Source organism: Oncorhynchus mykiss, chromosome 31 (genome assembly GCF_013265735.2).
Source record: "Oncorhynchus mykiss isolate Arlee chromosome 31, USDA_OmykA_1.1, whole genome shotgun sequence".
Lineage (NCBI taxonomy): Eukaryota > Metazoa > Chordata > Actinopteri > Salmoniformes > Salmonidae > Oncorhynchus > Oncorhynchus mykiss.
The window spans coordinates 42,413,560-42,428,758 of NC_050571.1; the positions used below are offsets into that span (position 1 = coordinate 42,413,560).

The following is a 15,199-nucleotide window of genomic DNA, read 5'->3' on the forward strand; positions in this document are numbered from 1 at the left end:
AGTTAGAGAGATTAGGAAGGTTGCTGGCTTGTTTTTAGTAATCGTCTCAGAGCAATTTTAATGAAATGGTGTGCTTTTATTTCAAGGCGAGCAGTCGTTCATCTTATTTTGAACTCTGAATCAGAGTGGTTTGATTCGACATAACTTGAGTTTTCACACAGTAAACATTGATGTCAGTGAATAGCCTACACCAACTTAGCTAAAGGCCAAAGCCCCCGTCTCGATTGTTGATAATATTCCCCCATAGCAGAGAATTGTATGAAACTGAATTCTGTCAGTGCCTGCAAGCTGCTGGAAAAATGGATTGGAGTGGATCTGCAGATTTTAATTCGCACTGTGAAGAATGATCACATGCAGGTAAAAGTGAATTAGGAAAAAAGCATCTGTGAGCCTCCAACTATATGAGTACTTTATAAGATTGCTGGAATAGTTTGGGAACTATTGGTTTTGTAATTTACAAATATTCCATAAAGAATACAAGTATTACAACAGGTAAACGGGTTAACAATTACTGTGCGTTAGGAAGCTAGGCACAAATGGGTCTATGTAATACAGGACACAATGCACAGCCATTGTTATCGTAGCAAGTTGCAACGACAGCTTTTCAGCTCAGAATCTTAAATTCAATAATTCACCTCATACGTCTTCAAAATGATGTACTGTTTATCTATTTACCAACAATAAAGCCCCTTATGCCCCTTGTCATAATACTATACAGGCTCTAAAAAACCAAACCAAACCAAACAGGTGAACGAAAACATCAAATGAACTTAGTAATTATTTTAATGAATCATTTTTAATGATAGAGTGTGTTGTGATTCATGTGAAATGCATTTTAAATACACTTGACTTTGTATTTACCGTGTTGTTCTAACTTACCTGGATTATTACTATAAGAAATGTTCAAAGGACTTTTAACTTGTTGTTGAATTGTTCCAATGTGTCCCCTATGCCATGTCACATTGTGCTCAAATCAGCGTAATACTTGCTTTCAGGCCCCATTCAGACCTAAGTGGATTTGACTGTAGGGACGCTGTCCACGTGCGGGCAGCGACACTGACTGAGACCTGGGCACTGACCCTGTCTGATGCCAGCCGGTCATGGGTGGCACACCAGTGCCCACTTGTCCACCCCCCTACTCCGTCTGATGGCTGAAACATCAATGACGTCAACTTGTAAACTAAGGATGTTTTCCCCCATTAGAATGTCAAATCCAGTCTTTCCTATAGTTATCCCTCCCTCCCTCTCCCGGCTGTCGACACACTCTCTGTGACATTGTTTCATATCTGCAAGCATAATAAATACCCTGTTGGGATGAAATATCTCATTAGAGACGGAAGGATTAGGGTGGATTTAGGCGGTATTTTACAGCAGCGTTGGCTCGCCTGTTCACTTGTAGCCGAGGTAAAGCAATTTGGGTTAATACTGAACATCTGGTCAGTCCAAGAGAATATGGTAATCCACTTAGGGGAAATTAAAACAAATGGAGAGAAGTACGTAATGATTTCATAAGCAATTTCCCATATTAGTATTTCCAAAACTTCACAACGAAAACTGATTTAGCCCGACCCTTGTCAAGGGCATCAATAACAGGCGTTCAAGCAAGTACTTGCTGACTGAAAAGAGTACATTCTCAAGTTTCACTCCTGGGCAATGGAGGGGACTTTTTTGTGTGCCATTTCCTAAAAGCATTTGTCCATCAGCCCCTCCCCCCCACCCACCCGACCACCACCACCCAACGCCATCCTCTTAAAGCTAAATGAATTAAATTCTCATTAAATATGCATTTCATTGTTAATCATTTGCATGTGAAGCGGATTAGTTATCAATTTGCTAAATGACTTAAAATCTATCTCTTTACCAAAATAGCCCCTTGAAATTGCATTAAACACCATAGTATGATCCATCAAACAGACCTCACACGTTGGAATGAATTAATGCATGAAACCGTAAAAAAGTCACATTTAAATGCACAGGTAACTAACAAAATAAAGGAAACACTTGAGTAAATGAGGAATACAACATCTATTGAAAGCAGGTGCATGCACACAGCTGTTGTTCAGTTAATTAAGCCATTAACATTATATTATGCTTAGGGTCATGTATAAAAATGCCCAGTTTCCCAATATTCTGGCTACCATGGCTAGAATAAGATATCTCATTGTCTTTGAAAGAGGGGTCTCAAAAGAGCATAGGGTATGTGTGTGTGTCTCATTCACTAGATCTCAACCCGACTGAACACTTACGGGAGATTCTGGAGCAGAGCATGAGACGGCGTTTTCCATCACCACCAACAAAACACTAAATTACGGAATTTCTCATAAAAAAAAATAGTGCATCCCTCCAATAACGTTCCAGACACTTGTCGAATCTAGGAGCATTGAAGCTGTTCTGGCGGCTCAGGTTAGCCCAACATCCTATTAAGACACTATATGTTGGTGTTTCCTTTATTTTGGTTGTTACCTGTATGTCATTCCAGGAAAATATTGGACATACGTTTTGTCCCAGCTGGCTGTGAAAAGATATTTGGATACACCGAAGGTGATGATAGTGTACATTTGTTATAAATGTATTATATTGAAGCAAGCATTGTAACCAGAGATACATATATTCTGGGATAGGGGAGCCTAGTTTTGAAGGGGGGCTGAACTTCCAGATTCAGCCTCAGTTTCATTTCTCCTCATTAGGAAATGTGACTGTGAACAAGATTTGGGTCTTGAAGGCGTGCTTTGATATGGATGTCTCTTGTGTCTGGAAGTAGTCTAGACTAGCTAGCAAGCTAGCCAACTTCTTTCACCAATTAGCTTCAGCCGGCCAGTGTGCGACTGTGGCAAAGTTAGTTTAACTTTGGATAACCAGCCTCTAGGCGCTAGTCAGGGACCATCATTAAATTAGACGATGAAAATGGGACAGTGGTCTCATTAAAAGCTAATTTAATTTCTACAATTTATAGTTGGATAGAGGTTAAGTCATTGAAATTTGGAGCTACTGATATTTAAAAAATATTGTCTCTTGTACATTTACTGATGGTCCATAACTAGCCCTATAGGGATTTTGAATGTCAAACCAAATTGACCATGGGAATTCTGATTGGTTCACGTGCAGCTGCGCCCCGAATTGATTACTTGGGTGCTGAAGGTTATGGGCAACTCATGGAAAACTGTTACGTTACCCTTCATTCCACTCCATTTTCCCCCCCTAATTATCTCGCAAATCTCCTTTTTGGATGAGACTGACTTGATGACAAACATGATCCTATTTACACTTTGTAGTCAATTTAGACACTCAAATACATTTTTCTGACTAATATCGATGCCACATAGGCCGTTTTGTACCAGAAAATTTGTTTATTGCCTTCAGTTGGTCTTTGCATTAATTTCCAAGAAAATGTATGTCACATCAAGCCAAGAGATCTATTTTTGACCTACCGCCTTGATTGGGTCTTATGTAGCAAAATTTGAAATTGTGTGTTTTTACATTGGATAAAAACAGATACACAGAGCTACAAAATTGAATATCATGCACTGCATTTGAGGAACAATGGGAAAGTAATTATGCTTTGAAAGTTGATCAACTTGTAACCTCACTTTTGAGAAAATTACCGTAGAACATTTTGGTACCTACTGGAGAGCTCTTCTTTGTCTGTACCCATTCAGAATCATTCACACCCTCTTAAGCTTTAGCCCCCACCCAAACTCTGACCATTTTACTCGCCCTAGCAGAGGTGGTTAGGCTATTTTCATGTTATCTAGAGCGTTGGTGACTGTAACTGTGCTGCTGGCAACAATTTAATTACGCTACTCTCTAGCAGGGTAGAATAAAATAATAATGGATACAATGGAAAAAATACTAGATAGACTGACATCTGTGTTCTGAACAGAGCACTAAATAGAAAACCTAACCTTGTACCCCCTTTTAAGCTGAATTACAGCAAGTTCACCATTTGCAGGCCCATTTAGACAGGATAAGAAAATAAAAAATCATCCAACTGTCATTCCCCTTCCAGTTCTTCACTAAAAGGACCTAGTTAGGGTACAGAATGTGCCGGGAAAAACGATCTAAGAGGGACGAATCGACTTTGATTTAATCGTATTGGCTTATTGGTTTCAGAACCACCAACCGCCTACGATATCAAGCTGCTAGGTATCGTCGTCCTTGAAACATGAAAGGCTCGGGATTCAGAATTACAACGTCTGGATGATCAGACACTAAGTCGAGAGAGACCAGGAGTCTGGGTAACGGGGATGGCAGAGTATCCATGCTATCTCCTAGGCTCCAGGCTACCTGTCCGTGTCCTTGTCATGTTTTCTTAATTCCCCAACGTATTATGTCTTCTGACTGAAACAGATATCAAAATCTGCTCGGGCAGAAATCTTTAATATCACACCTGTTTCCCTCTATCTGCTTAGAAATAGAGGGGGAGGGATAGGGAGAGGGATGGTGGGAGGAAGACCAAGATAAACCGAGAGGAACACAGAGAGAGAGAGAGAGAGAGAGAGAGAGAGAGAGAGAGAGAGAGAGAGACAGGCTTCCAAGGCATCTTCAGAAGACAGCGATTCTGGATTATTAAAAGTGAAGCTTTCAAAGAGGTCACCGTTTGAAATACTTGCATGCATCAATTATCTCACAGAGAGTAACAGCAGCAGTGTGTGATGGAGAGTGACTTAGAGCGGCTTGTCACATTGCTGAATGCGGCAGAGCTACAGAAAGGTCCTCGGCTAGCTGTGACATTTGAAACTGGTGGATTGTAAAAAATCCCAGTGTGTTTGTCAGAAAATAACAAAAAGAGACCACACTGACTGGTTCCCAGCCCCCCAAAGGCCTCTAGGCACAACATTCTGCCTGACTCAATGTCATCTCAGTAATAGGGAACTGAGATTCACGGATCTCTATTGCTATTTTGCCATGTCTGAATAACTGTGCTGTCTGAAATAATCAATAGCGTTTTCACCACCATTACTTTGTTTATGAGAAAGATAAAGGCAGTCGTTCAAAACGATAAACTACTGTATAAATGACCTGGCTGGGACAGAATCAAAATGTCCAAATCCAAACCAGGAAGTTGGCAAAAATAATTTCCTACAAATCTCTCTAAAACTTACTGTTAACTGTAATAAATTAAGTTTTAATGTTGTGAACATTTTTGCAATTATTTCCCACTCATTTCTCTTACACGTCTATGGTTAAAAAAGTAATAATTGCAACTCCATTTTAGTCATCCAGGTTTGTTACAGCTGCAATATGTAACTTTTTGGGCGACCCGACTAAATGCACATAGAAATGTGAGTTATAAATCTGTCATTCTCATTGAAAGCAAGTCGAAGAAGGGCTATCTGTGCTATTTCCATGTTTAGCATTCTTAAGTTTAGTTTTTGCATCTTTTACTTTCAGTTTTGTACACCAGCTTCAAACAGCTAAAAAAACTAAATTTTTGGTTATTGTGAAGATCCAGTATTTCACAGTGGTTAACATGGTGCAATGATTCTCTGCACTGCTTGTTTCATCACACACACTGAAATTAGACAACTATTTCTAATTTTAGAAACCAGGAAATGGCGGAGCGATTTCTGCCTTTTGCACCTTGAAATGTTTTAATAGCAAAAAAAGGGCGGTGTTATTCTGTGTGATGTGCCAGCCCTATTAACTGTCTGCTCTACAAAGCCAGCGGACCTGATATCCCATCTTTACATGTGACCTACATCCACCATGACACTGGAGGCCAACAGCCTGCTCTCTGCTTGTCACCCCGCAGAGCTGAGCTGGGCTACACCCAACAGCCAACACAGTGACGAACACAGGGACATAATAGGGATTCACAATGGAACTGCTAGGCTTTGTTGTCACTGTCACTATTTCTATTGCTACTACTGCTACTATACTGACTACAACTACTATGGAGGACAACTATAAGTACTGTCTTCTAATACAATACCTAGGTTCAAATATATGACTTTTAAGTAGCTATTTGAATATATACTCTTATGAACGACAAAGTCTAACACTGTAGTAATACTACTGTGACTATTAGCCTACTCCTATGACTAATATTAGATAATATTGATACATTGTTTGGAGTTTGGAGGATATTGGCACGGTTCGTCTCGAACAACACCCGTGCCAATATATCTTCCAAACACCGGCTTCTCGGCATTATCTCTTTTATATAACGGGTTACCAACATATTCAAATAATGATTGGCATATTTTCATTAAAAAAGTTATTTTGCTTAATTTATTCAAACTATTTAATCCTTCCACAAGATATAGTCCCCACACAAATCTAGGGTTCTATCGGTTCAGTTGCCAGAGACACGACCCAGTCGTTCAGTCTTTTTGTTTTGTATCTATGGATGCAACCCAGTCATTCGTTCTAGCTAGACAACTACGACCAACTTACAGTCGCGTCAAATAGTGCAGCCAGAATAACAACAGTAGCTGCATTGGCATTTGTTTAAGCTGTTTTTCTAGTGACATTTATTTGGATACATCCATAACAACGAGCTAATGAGGCATGATTTCGCCTGGCATAGAAAATGTAATATCTCGTCAGGACACAATCACTTCAAATTGAAGTTGGAAAGACGGCAAACTAGCTGCACTTCGTTTCGTTTTACCTTTTACATTTCTTTGTATATATCCATAAAAATGATGCCAGCTGATTCATGTATTCGACTGGCTGAGAAACGCTGCTTATTTTCACATCCCAACTCAAGACACATCCATTACTATGGGACGTCTGGAGATCGAATTTGAATATTGAAATAATGTTGCAAATGTTATAGAGAGACAGCAAGGTTTATAAGAAACTCTGCTGTTGAAAACTAAATGTTAGTCTAAAAGAAATGTCAGATAATGTCTAGATGCTTTTTATAGTGGAGATCAAGTTTATAAAATTGTCTGGCTGAGCTGATGAGACAGTGGATTGCGCAGTCAGATGGAACAGAGTAAATAGGCATTTCAAAGTCAGAGCTTTAGCCGGTGGTAACTTGTGGAATAGACACCGGCTGGAATGCGGTTTTAACGAATCAGCATTCAGGATTAGAACCACCCGTTGTATCATTATTAGCAATCATCATCAGAACGATATCAATAATACATATATGAATATTGAACAAAACATATGAATATGGATACTATACCAAACTGTTGTTCACTATTAAATAGAGACAGGATAAAACACATGCTAACATTAGGGTGTGTTTTTTGTAGATCTGAGTGTGCAAAGTGTGTGATTTCTTCTCAGTGATAAAGATGCCTCTCCTCCCCCCTGTAGAGTTCAGCTCAGTGTGAAGTACCATTCAGTGCTGCATCCCTTACTCAAGCTATGCACCCCTCAACACACCTCTCTCCCAGACACTCTCAAACACACACAAACACATAAACACACCAACACAGCCTCCCACCCATACACACAGACCCCTCCCCCCTCAACACACACACACGCACACACGTGCGCACGCACACACTCTCAAACTCTCTCTCTCTCTAGAAGTGACAGAAGAAGTGGCGTACCTTTGTTCATGTCAATCAGCTGCTTCTTCTTTTGCTGGCGCTCCTGCTTCTCGCGCTCTGCTTTCTCCTTGGCCAGTCTGGCTCTCTTGATCTTCTCCTCCATCTCCCTCTTCTTGTGGTTCTCTTTCACCGCCTCCTGGAGAGGGAAAGGGAAGACACACACAGGCATGAGGATCCAGGCACACACACGCAGGCACACACACACGCGCACACACACTCACATACACACAGGCACACACATGCGCACACACACACACACGCGCGCGCACACACACGCGCATGCACACACACACACACACACACACACACACACACACACACACACACACACACACACACACACACAGGCACACACATGCGCACACACACACACAGGCAGTTAAAATTCAGTTCCTGACGCCACTTTACTTCTCCAAAAGCTCAGTACTGGAGGATCCCGTCATCAAATGTATAGTTTCATAGGAAATGGAATAAACAATGCAATTGAAAAGCACAAACATATTTATTTCTTATGTGGCCATCTTTGCATCAACACAAATATTGAAAGGAGACATGCGATGGCACATTTCAATAATACATCAATCAACATTATACATAATAAAGATAACACTGCATCACACACACAGTACAGTACAGTAACAGGATGGTGCATTCCACTGCAGTAAGACCAGACATTCTCTTTGGAAATATGTCAAAAACATCAATATTTATAGAATATCTTTGTTATTCCACATTAATTATTTGTGTTTTCATATAGAGGTTCACTGCATGTGAGTGTGTTGTGTTGAGACTCTCTATATATTGCTTCAAGCTTGTCTTGTTTTTATGCCTGACTAAGGTCGATGACCTAAGAGTGTATTTTGCATCTAGAGTGTGCAGTGTATCGTCAGTCTTTTTAAGTCTTTACCTTACAAAGATGGCGGGGAACCATAACATAAGAGGGTGACACTATAGTGAACCAGTCTCCTAAGCAGGAGAGAGAGAGAGGAGAGAGACGACAGATATCACCCTCTGCCCTCTTCACTGGCTTAAATGTCACCGAGCTGTCAGGGAAGGAGCTTGAGGAGAAAACAGAGAAAACAGTAGGGGGCTCTCCGCTCGCACAAAATGTTCTGACGCCAGGTGAAAGAGAGGGGGGAAGGAGACACTACCACACAACCTTTGGAGCCCACAAAGGTTCTCTCACCCCGGGCCTGTGGCGCATGCATGACAGACCTCATCTTAGAGTGTGTGTGTGTTCATGCATCCATGTGTGTGTGTTTGTGTGTGTGACTGTGCGTGCATGTGCAACTGTGCATGTATCTGACTTTTCCGACATATGTGTATTTGAAAGTGTGTGTGCGTGTGTGTGTATATTTGTAAGTGTGTGTTTAACTATATTTGGTTATTTGTTTTACTATACTATACCATAAGTCCCCACTACAATAGTAAACAAACACATATTTTACCAACGGGGGACATTTTGTTAGTCCCCACAAGGTCAAATGCTATTTCTAGGGGGTTTAGGGTTAAGGTTAGAATTGGTGTTAAAGTTAGAATTAGGTTTAGGGTTAGGAACTAGGGTTTGTTTTAAGGTTAGGGTAAAGAGCTAGGGTTAGGGTTAAGGTTCGGTTTTGGGGTTAGGGTAAGAGTCAGGATTAGAGGTTAGGGAAAATAGGACTTTGAATGGGACTGGATTGTGTTAGTTATACAAGACTGTGTGTGTGTTTGTGTGTGTGTATCTTGGCACGCCCTGCTCCCTCTTTCTCCTCCAAGGTCTGATATAATGAGTGTCGACAGTCAGACACCCCCCTCAAAATCCCCCCATGGTTTCCTGACGTGTGTCGTGTTGGCGGCTAAGACACAGGGATTACGGAGATCGTGTGGAAGGAGCAAGGAAACAAGCAGCTCATCATGCCAGTCAATAGTGAAGCCTCAGCTCCCAAGGACGAGAGCACTCATTGTCACTGTCTCCTTGTGAGATGACAAGGACAAAGGGAGAGAGAGAGAGGCCGAGAGAAAGCCACACACAGACAAAGATAGAGAGAGACATAGGGAGAAGGAATAACGCAGAGAGAGGGAGGGAGGGAGAGAGAGAGAGAGCGAGAGCGAGAGAGAGAGAGAGCGCGAGAGAGAGAGAGAGAGAGAGAGAGAGAGAGAGACAGAGAAACAGAGGAAGAGTGAAATAGATAAAGGAATATCATGCTCCACATGTCTAACGCTATTTAGACCTGGGAGCAGCATTCACATATTCACTCATTCCTTTGTGTGCCTGTGCATTGAATCGAGGATACTGGATTCACTGGTGATATAGATACCCATGGTGTGTGTAAACATGTTGACTGTGTGCACTTTACATAATTATCGAATACAGAGGGTAAGTGATGATGCATTGCCTCCCCTCCCTATTCAGTAATGAATCCACTATTGTGTTTTAGCACATTGTTGTAGAGCCCTATAGGCTATATTGGTCTACATCTGCAGTTGATCAAATCCATTGTCATCGTAGTTCGATAAGACAATTCAATTCATTTGAGGAAGATATTATAAACCACCTTCTAGTTGAGTGCTAGATTACATATCAAATGATTTGACAAAAAAAAAGACCAAAAAAATTACACACAGCGTAATTGCTAGAACTGATCAAACATGCTCTACCCACTAATTGCCATAGCAATAAATATGTTTTTTGTTTGTTTTTCCCCTTCTCTATATGCTGTTACTTGCTTTGTGCCAATGGCAACGTCTATGTATCCGTTTGATCTGTTTCCTTATTTGTCCTCTTGTAAGAAGACTTATGGGAGATAAACTGTACCCAAGGGAAGGTTTTTCCAGTGTAATCTTCAGAGCAGGATTCAAACTTTGACATGATTGAGAGTGTAGGGCAATGACACACAGGTTGCTTTCAAGGATAAGGACAACATAAAAGACCTCTGATAATAATACACAGTTGAAGTCGGAAGTATACGAACACATTAGCCAAATATATTTAAACTCAGTTTTTCGCAATTCCTGACATTTAATCCCAGTAAAAATTCCCTGTCTTAGGTCAGTTAGGATCACCACTTTATTTTAAGAATGTGAAATGTCAGAATAATAGTAGAGACAATTATTTCTTTCAGCTTTTATTTCTTTCATCACATTTCCAGTGTCAGAAGTTTACATACACTCAATTAGTATTTGGTAGCATTGCCTTTAAATTGTTCAACTTGGTCAAACATTTTGACCCAAGCTTCCCAGAATAAGTTGGGTGAATTTTGGCCCATTCCTCCTGACAGAGCTGGTGTAACTGAGTCAGGTTTGTAGGCCTCCTTGCTCGCACAAACTTTTTATGTTCTACCCACACATTTTCTATAGGATTGAGGTCAGGGCTTTGTGATGGCCACTCCAATACCTTGACTTTGTTGTCCTTAACCTGTTAGAGCTCTAGGGGCGCTATTTCATTTTTGGATAAAAAACGTTCCCGTTTTAAGCGCGATATTTTGTCACGAAAAGATGCTCGACTATGCATATCAGAGAGAAAACACTCTGAAGTTTCAGAATCTGCAAAGATTTTGTCTGTAAGTGCCCCAGAACTCATTCTACAGGCGAAACCAAGATGATGCATCACCCAGGAATTAGCAGAATTTCTGAAGCTCTGTTTTCCATTCTCTCCTTATATGGCTGTGATTGCGCAACGAATGAGCCTACACTTTCTGTCGTTCGCCCAAGGTCTTAGCAGCATTGTGACGTATTTGTAGGCATATCATTGGAAGATTGACCATAAGAGACTACATTTTCCAAGTGTCCGCCTGGTGTCCTGCGTCGAATTCGGTGCGCAATTGCCAGCTGCTTCCACTTTACCATTTGATTCAGGGGAGAAAGCATGTGTCCAAGAACGATGTATCAATGAAGAGATATGTGAAAAACACCTTGATGATTGATTCTAAACAACGTTTGCCATGTTTTCAGTCGATATTATGGAGTTAATTTGGAAAAAAGTTTGCGTTTTGAGGACTGAATTTATGGATTTTTTTTGGTAGCCAAATGTGATGTATAAAACGGAGCTATTTCTAATACACAAGGAATCTTTTTGGAAAAACTGAGCATCTGCTATCTAACTGAGAGTATCCTCATTGAAAACATCAGAAGTTCTTCAAAGGTAAATGATTTTATTTGAAGGCTTTTATGTTTTTGTTAATGTTGCGTGCTGGATGCTAACGCTAATGCTAACGCTAAATGCTAACGCGAAATGCTAACTCTAGCTAGCTACTTTTACACAAATTATTGTTTTCCTATGGTTGAGAAGCATATTTTGAAAATCTGAGATGACAGTGTTGTTTACAAAAGGCTAAGCTTGAGAGATGGCATATTTATTTCATTTCATTTGCGATTTTCATAAATAGTTAACGTTGTGTTATGCTAATGAGCTTGCTGATAGATTTACACAATCCTGGATACAGGGGTTTTTTCATAGCTAAACGTGACGCAGAAAACGGAGCGATTTGTCCTAAACAAATAATCTTTCAGGAAAAACTGAACATTTGCTATCTGAGAGTCTCCTCATTGAAAACATCTGAAGTTCTTCAAAGGTAAATGATTTTTTTGAATGCTTTTCTGTTTTTTTGTGTAAATGTTGCCAGCTGAATGCTAATGCTAAATGCTACGTTAGCCATCAATACTGTTACACAAATGCTTGTTTTGCAATGGTTGAGAAGCATATTTTGAAAATCTGAGATGACAGTGTTGTTAACAAAAGGCTAAGCTTGAGAGCTAGCATATTTATTTCATTTCATTTGCGATTTTCATGAATAGTTAACCTTTCTGATCTCCCCATCCCGGATCCGGGTTCGTGAATACAGACTCAAGCTCATTACCATAACGCAACGTTAACTATTCATGAAAACTATTCATGAAAACTTCATGAATTCATGAAAACTTTTGTGAAGTGCACCAGTCCCTCCTGCAGCAAAGCACCCCCACAATGTGATGCTGCTACCCCCGTGCTTCACAGTTGGGATGGTGTTCTTCGGCTTGCATGCCGCCGCCCCCTTTTTCCTCCAAACATAATGATGGGCATTATGTTTCATCAGACCAGAGGACATTTCTCCAAAAACTACGATCTTTGTCCCCATGTGCAGTTGCAAACCGTAGTCTGGCTTTTTTATGAAGGCTTCTTCCTTGCAGAGTGGCCTTTCAGGTTATGTCAATATCGGACTCGTTTTACTGTGAATATAGATACTTTTGTACCTGTTTCCTCCAGCATCTTCACAAGGTCATTTGCTGTTGTTCTGGGATTAATTTACACTTTTTGCACCATATTACGTTCATCTCTAGGAGACAGAGCGCGTCTCCTTCCTGAGCGGTATGATGGCTGCGTGGTCCCATGGTGTTTATACTTGCATACTATTGCTTGTACAGATGAACGTGGCACCTTCAGGCATTTGGAAATGGAAAGGATTGCAAGGATGAACCAGACTTATGGAGGTTATTTTTCTGATGTCTTCCCTGATTTCTTTTGATTTTCTCATGATGTCAAGCAAAGAGGCACTGAGTTTGAAGGTATGGTTTGAAATACATCCACATGTACACCTCCAATTGACTCAAATTATGTCAATTAGCTTATCAGAAGCTTCTAAAGCCATCATTTTCTGGAATTTTCCAAGATGTTTAAAGGCACAGTCAACATAGTATGTAAACTTCTGACCCACTGGAATTGTGATACAGTGAATTATAAGTGAAATAATATGTCTGTAAACAATTGTTGGAAAAATTACTTGTGTCATTCACAAAGTAGAAGTCCTAACTGACTTGCCAAAACTATAGTTTGTTAACAAGAAATTTGGGGAGTGGTTGAAAAACAAGTTTTAATGACCCCAACCTAAGTGTACGTAAACTTTCGACTTCAACTGTACAACTCAGACATAACATGAATTCTAGATATTACCTTTGACATAATACCTATTTACTGTTGCTAAGATGGGAGATTCAAAAGGTTAGTTTTGAACTAATGCATGATTTTTGAACATACATTTTCTCAGAATAATGGAGATTGTTATGTCAATGCTTTTCAGTTGAACATTCATAACAAACTACCTGTCCCTGAATCAAGCTTATCTCCATGGTTACACAGCATATCCTTAAACTTATCGATTATACCCACAGCGATGTTCACTGACATTGAACATTTTTTGTTGACAGCTAATGGCAGAACTTAAACAAGAAAACTTTGTTTATTTTTTTTGTGTTATTGTCTGTGTGTTGAACGTCATCAGAAAATGAATGGCGAGACAGGAAAAGAGATAGTAAAGACTGAACACAGTAGGACGTCTTCAGGTATTCAGCGGTGGTCACCAATCGATACGTTAAGGTAAATTAGAAAGGGGGATTGGGTTTCAACATTAAATAATCCAAAAGTCATTACTAAAGCTGATTATGAGAGAGAAAAAAGCCTCACTTAAAACTATTTCGTTAATTGGAACAACTCTAGGTGGGGTATTTAAAAACCGAGCTGGAAGATGGAGGGATGGAGATAGAAAATGAAAGGAGATTAAAGGATGAGTGAACTGCGGATGTTACACAAAGTCACAGATGGGTGGTTTCTGCAGTTAAATAAAACAAACTAACCATTACAGTACATAAACTACAGTGGCTATCACGTAAGCCGTGATGTACAATATATTCTAAATTGTTGAAATTAGACTCTCACTATCCAAAAGATAATTACCAAGCTACAGGTAACTGCGAAAAATAAAGGAAACACTTAAGTAAATGAGGGTTACAAATTGTATTGAAAGCAGGTCATTCCACACAGGTCTGGTTCCTGAGTTAATTAAGCAAAAAAACATTCCTTCATGCTTAGGGTCATGTATTAAAATGCCCAGTTGCTTTGAAAGAGGGGTCTCAAAGGAGCATAGGGGGTTTACAGTGCATTCAGAAAGTATTCAGACCCCTTCACTTTTTGCACATTTTGTTACGTTACAGCCTGATTCTAAAATTGATTAACATTTTAGTTTTTTTCACTCAACAATCTACACACAATACCCCATAATGACAAAGCAGAAACAGTTTTTTAGAAATGTTTGCAAATATATTAAAAATAAAAAACTGAAATATCACATTTACATAAGTATTCAGACCCTTTACGCAGTACTTTGTTGAAGTACATTTGGCATTGATTACAGCCTTGAATCTTCTTGGGTATGACGCTACAAGCTTGGCACAACAGTATTTGGAGAGTTTCTCCCATTCATCTCTGCAGATCCTCAAGCTCTGTCAGGTTGGATGGGGAGTGTTGCTGCACAGCTATTTTCAGGTCTCTCCATAGATGTTCGATCAGGTTCAAGTCCAGGGTCTGGCTAGTGTCGTGACATGTCTACCATTAATGTGATGACGGCTATTCATTGAATAATTACCTCCGAAGTTTAAACATTATCCGATTACATTCATTATGTAAAAATTAACTCATTAGGAATCTGGGGCACCATGGGAAAAGTTTGTTAATGAGTTTCATGAATTAACTCAATAATCTATCAGAATATATCGTTATCATCCCAGCCATCAATTTATAATTTCCTCATATAAGTCTCATTATGAACATCGTTGACCTAGTAAATCTGCACGAACCCTAGCCTAAAAGTGATGATTCAGCGATACATAAATTGTCTTAATCATTTATTTACTAACTAAATAATCACACAGAAATGCATTAAACACACGTTGTAGGTTAT

General features: G+C 39.8%; 1 protein-coding gene across 7 annotated transcripts in view; it reads right to left on the minus strand.

Moving 5' to 3' along the window:
- LOC110505192 (protein diaphanous homolog 2) overlaps positions 1-15,199 on the minus strand; it is a 648,044-nt gene that overhangs the window by 73,656 nt on the left and 559,189 nt on the right. For all 7 annotated transcript variants that reach the window (XM_021584239.2, XM_021584242.2, XM_036969763.1 and 4 more), the window contains one exon: positions 7,512-7,647. In XM_021584239.2, the coding sequence (XP_021439914.2) occupies positions 7,512-7,647 (136 nt within the window). The remainder of the gene's footprint in view (positions 1-7,511; positions 7,648-15,199) is intronic.